The 9924-nt window shown below is 42.4% G+C and overlaps 1 protein-coding gene across 1 annotated transcript; it reads left to right on the plus strand.

The window, feature by feature from the left end:
• Positions 1-2309: 2309 nt before the first annotated feature.
• On the plus strand, positions 2310-7163 carry tent5aa (terminal nucleotidyltransferase 5Aa). The gene is made up of 2 exons (XM_005741311.1): positions 2310-3491; positions 3944-7163. Exons 1-2 carry the CDS (start codon positions 3066-3068, stop codon positions 4721-4723), a joined length of 1206 nt encoding a protein of 401 aa, XP_005741368.1. The 5' UTR covers positions 2310-3065; the 3' UTR covers positions 4724-7163.
• Positions 7164-9924: the final 2761 nt, after the last annotated feature.

The raw sequence follows: 9924 nt of genomic DNA on the forward strand, positions 1-9924 counted from the left end.
ATGTATGTCTATAAATATTTTTCAAAGGCTTTGTCACTAGAAGGAAAAGTAAAAAGTACGTTTAAAGGTCCATCTGCCACACAGTCCTGATCTGAAGGGAAAAGCTCAAAGGGAGCAGCGACATTTCACTTCATGGTAGATAAAACCAGCTCATGCAGTCTGATAAATGATACTGGAAAACAAAATGACTCCCTCCCTGTCTTTTCTTTTCTTTTTTTTCTTTTTTTTTCTTTATTGGGCTGAACTGTCCAGAAATGTTTTCATAGACCCCAGAGGAAAACTTTGTGTGATTGTAAAAGATTGCTTTATGAGGCATTGAAGCCGTCTCATCCACATACATTAGATCCTGCAGAGCAGGAAAACAAGGCTCTGTTTTGGAAATGATTTTTAAATCTAAATAACCACCAAGTCATCTGACAGGAAAAGGCATTAACATCACCAGTAGGAAAGGGTATGTATTATTTTTGAATTTGCGCCTCCATTTGAATTTCTGACAACATAATCTCATTCCTGTCTTTCAATACGCTCAAAAGAATAAATCATCCATTTCGCAATGAGTAATGAGGTGCCAGGTTGTGTTTATACAAAACATTTCATTTGCAGTCCTTGGTGTTGTAATGGATGTGTATACCTGCTGCTGGCTTTGATTTAGCTTTGCAGAGGGGAGCAGCAGCACCATGCATGGCCACGGGGCCCAGTCCAATGCTTTGCAAACCGTGTCTCCACACCTGGGAAACGCATTGGCAGAGCTGCTTTCAGTCCATTGTAACTGACTAACGGTTCCATGTATATTTCCAGATGTGGGATTCAGTTTCAGTTCAACCTGTCTGACACATGCCAAAACAAAGTAAAGAGAAAACAAAACACACAATTACAGGCAACAGATGAAGTGAAGATCAAGCTTTTTAAAACACCCTTTAGATTATACTCTAAAAATAATATTTTTCTTCCAAATTTGAAAATCGTTCTTTAATTAAGGCTGATTTTACAGGGCTGCAAGTTAACTGTAAGCGCCATTATAGCTGACTGCGTGTGTCTGCATCCTGTCATGATGAGGGAGTTACGCACAGCTCCTGTGTGGGACTCTGAGTTAAGACAGTGCAGTAGAGTATATGGGATAATCAGGGTTTACAGATCTGGGTGGCTCCAGTGACGCAGGGCTTTACCCGTGCCTAATAGAGTGTCCGTGACGACAGCCTCCTTTGCCTCCACATGGCATCCCCTGGGCATCACTGATCCCTTCGGGCTCATGCAACCCCTGACCTTCTCACATGCTGATTTAATAGAGTCTGAGAGGTTCATAAGAAGCCATACAGAAATATAATGACATTAATCAAAGAGATGAAATGCCACAATGCAAACCCTTAATTGCAACCAATGACATGATGGACATGTTAAAGCAGGGGTGGGCAATTGCAGGCCTCAACGGCCGGTGTCCTGCAGGTTTTAGATGTGTCCTTGAACCAACACAGCTGATTTAAATGGCTAAATTAGCTCCTCAACATGTCCTGAAGTTCTCCAGAGGCCTGGTAACAAACTAATCATGTGATTCAGGTGTGTTGACCCAAGGTGAGATCTAAAACCTGTAGGACACCGGCCCTCGGGGCCTGGAATTGCCCACCCCTGTGCTAAAGTGTGTTTTAGAGAGTATCCTGATTGGTCACTGAGCATATCAGCAGCTGAAGGTGTATGTGAGGTCAGAGGTAACAGGTTTTTAATGTCACAGGCAAAATGTTTACCCACTTTTTTTTCTTTTAAAATTAAAAGTCGCATTTCTTTGATGACTTTTAACAATGACTGTAGATAGTGACACTGTAAAGGTAGCCTTAGACTCAGTGTAGCTCAGCTGATTTACTTAAAGGCCTAAACCAGCCAGCCCATAGATGGCGACATGACGACGTGTAGCGAGTTGCGGATCAGCTCAGTCTAAACAGATTAGAATACTTTTATATTTATTTATTTGCTTATTTTTTTTAACAATTTAATTCTATTTTTTTTCCTCTTTTTTTTTAATTTGTAATTTTATTTGACAAAAGAGGGATCATGACCACGGGAATGATCTCATGAGTAACTGAATGATTGTTCCCGTATTCAGTGTGGTTCGGAGCCTCAGTTATTTCATGAAGTGATATGAAGTTTAATATATATCTTCTCATTAAAATTCATTTTAAAATTTTACTATAAGACTATGGAGCAGCTTGATAAAGCAGAGCCTTATAGTATTGTCAAACTGACCAGCGTTAGCAGCGAGAAGCAGATGGGGGGCGGGGTGAAGTGCAGCTTGACAACTTCAGACTACAGACCAGAGTCTTGCAGAAGGATGCTGCGTGTCAAGTGGGCAAGTATCGGTTAACTTATAGAAAAAAAGCACGGGGGGGAATATGTTGATCTAAAGAGACTCGAGGAGAGGAAGCTGGATTTCCTGAGCGCACACAGCTGCATTAACGGGATTACTATTTGGCAGCAGGAGGAGATATTAAAAAATATGTAGGAGCCGTGCGTAAAAATCCACAAGATTCCTCCGAGGGGGTTGAACGTCAGTGGGAGGACTGTGCCAAAAGCGCGACTTGAGCAGCAGCTTATTCATGCAAATTCATAAAGTCATAGGCGTGCCTTTTGGGCGATGGAGTCACAGTCGGAAAAGCAAACACCCTCCTGGATCATCAGCGACCTTCAAAGACTGTGATGCGCAGCGCTCGGACGCATTGACAGCAGCACCGAGGCAAATGTTTTAAAGGCGTAGAAGAGACAGAAGAGAAAGTTAGGGCTCGCTCTTCCGCACGCTTTTGTTAGCGGGCTCAGATTCTCCCTTAGCTCAGTCACCAGCTCGACTGCTGCGCCACTTCTCCGCTTGGATCTCCAACCAGAGTGCGCAAACTGTAACGCACAGCCACCAGCCCCGCTGCTCTTTAATATATATATATTTTTTATTATTATTATTATTATTTCTGTTTACAGTCACTTTGGACTATTTCAAATACTGGCACTCCTCATGCGGAAGACCCTACTGTTTTGAGAAAACGATTGAATTTTGTTTTATTGAAATTCCGGAGGACTTCAACACCATGTCAGAGGACGATAGCAGCTCCACTACCAGCTGTGTGTCCGACACAGACAGCAGCAACGTCAGCGTCCTCAGCTGGGAGCAAGTGCAGCGACTGGATGCCATCCTGACGGAGACCATCCCGATACACGGCCGGGGAAACTTCCCCACTCTGGAGATGCAGCCGCGGCAGATAGTTAAAGTGGTGCGCAGTCGGATGGAGGAAAAACAGATCCATGTCCGGGACGTTCGATTAAACGGCTCTGCGGCCAGCCACATTCTGCACGAGGACAGCGGACTGGGCTATAAAGACCTTGACCTCATATTTTGCGCAAATATGAAAGGAGAGAGTGATTTTCAGACTGTGAAGGACATAGTTTTGGACTGTCTCCTGGATTTTTTACCCGACTGTGTGAATAAGGAGAAAATAACCCCTTTAACGTTAAAGGTAGGCTACACACGCCCTGGCAGATTTTTATTTCTGCTTCAGATTTGTTAGATTAGTTTTATATATGTGATAAGATTGAATTGTATTTGTGCCAACAGGGATTAGCGACCATTACGCACAGCTTAATGTGCAATTAGATCACTTTAGTGATAGTTAAAAAATGTGTTTGCTGTAGTTAAGAGGATCGAGTTAAACCAATTTGGAAGGGATCCTGAGCTCAGCCATATAAGTACATTCCATAGCCTTTAATATTGAGGTCAGTAGCATTAATAGCTCAACAACATACAGTAATTACTTGTATAAATATAGGCATTAAATTCAAATCCTTACTGTACAATGCAAAGTTAGGCAGAATTCTACTGAATTAGTAATTGCAGCTTCAGTTCTATTCACTTTGTTTGTGCTTCTTTTTCTCTCACTCTCTTTCACCCTCTGCACACTCACTCATTTAGGAAGCCTATGTGCAAAAGATGGTGAAGGTGTGCAATGACTCAGACCGCTGGAGTCTCATCTCCCTCTCCAATAACCGGGGGAAGAATGTGGAGCTGAAGTTTGTGGACTCTCTCCGGCGGCAGTTTGAGTTCAGCGTGGACTCATTTCAGATCAAGCTTGACTCTCTGCTGCTGTTCTATGATTGCTCAGAGAACCCCATGGCTGAGACCTTCCACCCCACCATCATGGGCGAGAGCGTGTATGGTGACTTCAGTGAGGCTCTGGACCACCTACGTCACAAGATAATCTGCACGCGGAACCCGGAGGAGATCCGTGGAGGGGGTCTCCTGAAGTACTGTCACCTGCTGGTGAGGGGGTTCCGGGCTGCGTCAGAGTCAGAGATGAAGTCCCTGCAGCGCTACATGTGCTCGCGCTTCTTCATTGACTTCCCTGATATTGGCGAGCAGCAGCGCAAGCTGGAGTCCTACCTTCAAAACCACTTTGTGGGCCTGGAGGACCGCAAGTACGACTACCTGATGACCCTCCACGGAGTGGTCAACGAGAGCACCGTGTGTCTGATGGGACACGAGAGACGGCAGACCTTAGGGCTCATAGCCATGCTGGCTGTACGTGTCCTGGCTGAGCAGAATGTCATCCCCAATGTGGCTAATGTTACATGTTACTACCAACCTGCTCCTTATGTGGCAGATGGCAACTTCAGTAACTACTACATAGCGCAGGTGCAGCCAGTGTTTGCTTGCCAGCAGCCTGCCTACTCCACCTGGCTGCCGTGTAACTGAGTATCCCTAAATGAGAGAGGAAGGAGGGATCCTGATGTCTTTAAACAGGAGCGAGTGGCACAGTCGTACCCTTAACCCTGCACAGTGCTTGACAGCTGACTGAAAAAAAGGCATCCTTTTGTTCTGTGTTTTGCATCAAAGCTTCTGCTTTTGTTCATACTTTGAGTATGAATGGTAAATCCAGAACAGTTGGCAAAATTCAGATGTGATTATCTCACATTTACCGAAACACCGACAGTCTCCTGATCCTGCCCAGGCCAACCAGGTTCGGAAAAGACTCATTTGGATAGCTTGGAAGCAATATCTGAGTTTTAAGGCCTTGAATGCCAGCTGCAGACGTATCATTGACACTGTGCAGAAGACTGATTCAATCTTTAATTGAAACTCATTAGCCAGCATGTTGCAGCAGCAGCAGCAGCAGCAGCCCAATCAGCTGCATCAGAGTCTTTAAGCGAGACACTCACATGCACTTTGAGGTGAAATCAGAGGTGCACAGTGCTCCAAAGCGCGCCGTGCTTTACATCATCTGAACCGAGGTGAGATCCTATTAAACTAGAGTGGACAACAAACATCACCTCACATTTGGATATAATTCTTGTTGTTTACAGACCAAAGATTTTTTTTTTCTAACTCGAATACCCCACCCACTTTTAAGGGAGAAATAGAAACAAAATATGAAGCTATTGTAATGTCTGTTTGTATATGTGAACATTTATGTGTTTATAAAGTGCCTATTGCCTCACAGCAGGCAGAGAAAAGAACGAGCAGGCCACATGACCCCCTACGCTGTTTATAGACAGTAGCACCCCCAGAGGCTTGTGAATGTATATGTGAAATCCTGCACAGTCAGTGTTTGTGTACACGCGTGTGTTCGGGTGAAAAAGGAGCACCGTTTGTGTGGATTTTGCAGTAAAGTAGCAGCCAAACGTACGAACGAAAAGTTCCTGCAAGGTTCACGTTTCCTCTTGTGTATATTCAGTAAACGTCCCAGATTACCAGCATGTCATGACAGAGCCCGATTAAATATCAGCGACTTATGGAGTCACAAACAATGTTTCCTGTATATTTCGTGTAGTGGTGCTTCACTTTTTCTCATCTGAGAAGAAAAACAAAAACAAGGAGGGGTGGGAGTGACAATAAGTAGATGATCGATGCAGGGAGAGCTCGATCGTAGACTGTGTTCCTCAGTTTTGGAGGAGGCTTGCAGAGACACCTCAGATGATGAGAAACTGTTTGCTGTAGCACCCTGGCAGGGAATTCCGCAGCTGCTGCTGAAGAGCTTGAACTTAGCTGGGAATGCAGATACTCTGTTCAGGAAATGTAGTGCCAAACACTTAGGCGTCTCCTCCCTCCTGCCCCTTTGTTGATAGCCCTAAAGTTTAATGAGGCCATTGTTTGAAGCAGATGCTGATAGAGAAAGAGAGGCAGAAGAGAGTGAGACGCTAGTAGGGAAAAAACCCAACTGATGATCTGGAGAGATGGGTGCAGCTGGTGATGGGGTTTATCTATCTGGGGCTACTGTGTTTTACTGTACAAACTGTCTTTGTTAAGGTCAGATTACAGCTACAACTTGTCGGAGAGCTTGAAACCAAACCATCCTGTTATCAGCGCCTGCTTTAATTATCTGCTCATTGAAACAAAGAATGGAAAGCGAAGAATCCCGCATGCATGCGTCCACCTCAGCATCAGACGACTAAGTTGCACCTTATGTTTCCGTTGTGAGGGTTGATGGTTATTAATGTTTTTCTTTTTTGATTTTTTAAGGCTTCATTCCTCACCTGTTTTGAAGAATTGTGTATAAATATATGATTACATGCTTGCTAACTATACTGTAGCTTTTTTCTCCCCCAGCTGCATTAAGACAAAAAAATCTGAAAACATCCGCGACTAGCATCGTGTCAGTACTGCAACAAAAAAAGAAATTCTCTCGATGGAAAAGCATTTCGCTCTCATCCCCTAGTCTGGTGACCCATAACTTCTTTGCTCAGTTGTTTCTTCTAAATAGCTGTCCATGCTGATGGTATCCTTTGGATTGTGCAGGCAATGTATTGTAATTTTATACTCAGTGAAGTCCTAACAGTGGACTAGCTAGTGGCTCCAGTCTGCTTGTCAGCTAGTGATCGTGCCTATCAGTTAGAGATTGTGGGTTGCTGCAGCGTCTTGTATGTGTTGTCCAAAGCTCAGTTTCATGCAGTCTTTTACAAATCGCAAAAGAAAAGAAAAAGATCTTTGTCATGTATGTATATTTTTTATGATTGTTATTTTTATAAATGTATCAGACACTGCAGGTGTTGCAGTGATTTTCAATCTGTGATCCAGCTTCAGAGGAAATGTTCTCAGTAGCTTTTTTTTTGGTTTCTTTTTTTTTGCTATATTATGTTATTTGTCCAATGGGTCAAAAGGTTAAAGATGTTTTCCTCAATAAAATATCTGAAAACCAGATTTGTTATGTCTTCTGTTATGCATCTGTTTGACTGTAAATCAAGTTTACTGCACTGGTTTGCTCCAGAAACAAACTTCCTGCCAAATGCAAGAAATTACTCATTTATCGATTAACCTCAGATTTCTTTTTTTAGAGTCGTAATCTCTCTTTTTTTCTTCTTTCTTTCTTAACTGTCGTGAGCCATTCAGTGGTTTTCACATAGGCTCCCCGCTTACTTGCTGGGAAAGTCAAATCCCTGTCACGGCCTGCTGGGCCCAACAGGCCCAACAGGCCCAGCCAGAAACCCATCCAGAACTGGCTCGTTGCTGCCAGAAAGAGCTGTTGAATGTGAAGGGATTTGCGTCCACCCAATAAAAACAGACTTTAGCGCTTTTGCAGAATGAATATCTTTGCCTGCTCATCGAATTCTCTCTGTTAACAAAACCCCCCCACCCCTCCAGCCCCTCCATATGCCGACAGAAATGCAGTGACGATCAGCGCTGAGGCCCACTGTGACCAGAGTCCAAATGTTTCACGGCTGTCAGGCTGAAAGAAAACTTGCCACAACAGAGCTGATTGTCACACAGGTCACATGACAGACCGTCCTAGATACAGAAGGATATAGAGATGTAAACACATAATGAGTAAGAGATTCACTGTACCACATGGTCCTATATATAGTCGATAAGATAAGGACATTATAGCTTGAACTTAAGCGCATTTGCAGCTGATTAAATCTGAGCAATAGAGGAATGATTGACAGGGCCGGGCTAAACAGTAGAGCACCTACAGACAAGAGAAATATTTGCTGTGTATGCCTATGCGTTCTACTGGACCTTCCACTCCTACAAACTACAGGATAGGTTCATATGCTAGTACTGTAAACAGTACTAGCATTCCTACACACTGAAGAAAAGGAATTTTTCTTTCTCTATATCTCTATATTCAGGTGAAAAGTTGAGGGCTCTTTTTTTTTGCACAAAACAAGTTCTGCAGGCTTTTAACTTCCTAAAACTGCATTGTAGGAAGTTCCATTGACCTACAAAGGAACTGCTTGAGGAAAACGCCTCTTTATGTCCAGTATTGACCAATCTACTTTACAAATATTGACCTGAAAAGAAATTGAGCATTCCTTTAACTAAGAGGCAGTTTTAAGATGTGATCGCACCAACATATGAATCCCTAATCAAAAAATACCCCTGTGGTAGTTAAGGCTAAGAATTCATTCTAATCTTAACTTCACACCAGTGACATTAAAGCCAAAGTGCTCAAAAATACTTTTGTGGCAGTTCTCGCTACAGTTAGCATCTCCAGGACCACGTTTTGTCATGATGACACACATAATAGGCAATACCGCTGCAATATAGATTCCTTCCATTATTAACAGGACCAAGCACAATGCTGCATATGTCCTTCTTTAACGCTTTCCTCCAGAAAGATGACATCGAATGACCTCTCCATTACCTTTAATGATGAGTTTTGACACCAAGTGTGTATGTCAGTGAATATGCGGTTTGACGACCATTACGGTAGCCCTTGTTTGCCGTATAGGCAGAGATTACGCTCACTAACTGATGCACACCCAGTCATTTTGTTCTGGAAATTTGACAGAAATTGCTGAGTTTAGAAAACAGAAGGGTTACCTCTAGTAAAGCAGTGCTAGTCAATATTTTTGGTTCCCCTGAAGGTTTCTTCCTGTTAAAGGGGAGTTTTTCATTCCCACTGTCTAATTGTTGGGGTTTTGCTGTATTAAGGCCTTAATGCAGAGAATGTGTGGAAAAAACAACACAAAATTCAGAATTTTTTGAATGCATAGTTGTTGTGTAATGTATACACACTCCAAATATGTTGTGATTTTGAGAAATATTCATCCTTAAAAGACACAGTGTGAAAAAAATGAAGTCAACATCAAGCGATGATGAGCTGGTCCTGAGGTTCTACATAAGGAAAGGAAGAAACTGAGGTTTTGGGTTCATCCAGTTTTCATGAGAAGGCAGCAGCAGGGAGAGTTTCGTGGTTTCATCCAGGAGTTGAAGCTGTATCGTGAACGCTTTTGTACAACATATTTCAGGATGTCAGAGGGGCAGTTTGAACTCTTACAGGCAGAGTTGGGACCACATCTAAGGAGGCAGAGAAACCATTTTAGAGAGCAGATTGACCCGGAGCAGCATCTAACTGTGTGTCTGAGGTAAAATATTATTATTTGATCATTTTTATATCATTGTAAATTCAGTACTAGTGCATATTTTGAAGTGCACGTGCACTTGTCGCTAAATGCAGCGATCTGATTAGTCAGATCTGTTCATTTGGATCCCTAAAAAGTTGAGAATGATCCTAAAAAATAAATGCTGCAAAATCGTCCTATGAAATAAAGTGGTCGGTATGAAAAGCTGTATTAGGAGTAGGTGAGGCTGAGAAATATTTTTAATACACAAAATATTTGCATGTATTGCATGAACATTACACACGTGGTGTATAAATGTCTTTATTGTAGGGTCTTTACCTTACAATAAATGTACCTTGAGGTAACTGTTGGGATTTATATACAAATTTTATATAAATAAAATGAACAGAGGATTAAATATCTATGCTGGTGTCACTTATAATCATAATTACACAAAGTGTTATCCCATGTTTTCACCATCTATCTTTCAGCCCATTTTGGGGGATTTTAAATAAGTAACTTCTACTTTACTTTGCTTTATTCCTGCTCGTCTAACAGAACTTTTTAATTTCCTTTAACCAGCACACTTTGTGCGCCTCTGCTTAGAATCAAAGG

The sequence above is a fragment of the Pundamilia nyererei genome, unplaced genomic scaffold (genome assembly GCF_000239375.1).
Source record: "Pundamilia nyererei isolate P.nyererei 1_Seehausen unplaced genomic scaffold, PunNye1.0 scaffold00109, whole genome shotgun sequence".
NCBI lineage: Eukaryota > Metazoa > Chordata > Actinopteri > Cichliformes > Cichlidae > Pundamilia > Pundamilia nyererei.

Excerpts from the sequence above, each read along its gene's own strand:
- tent5aa (XM_005741311.1), top strand. The coding sequence starts at position 3,066 with ATGTCAGAGGACGATAGCAGCTCCACTACCAGCTGTGTGTCCGACACA. Across the intron at positions 3,492-3,943 it reads TAACCCCTTTAACGTTAAAG|GAAGCCTATGTGCAAAAGAT; the intron begins GTAGGCTACACA and ends TCACTCATTTAG.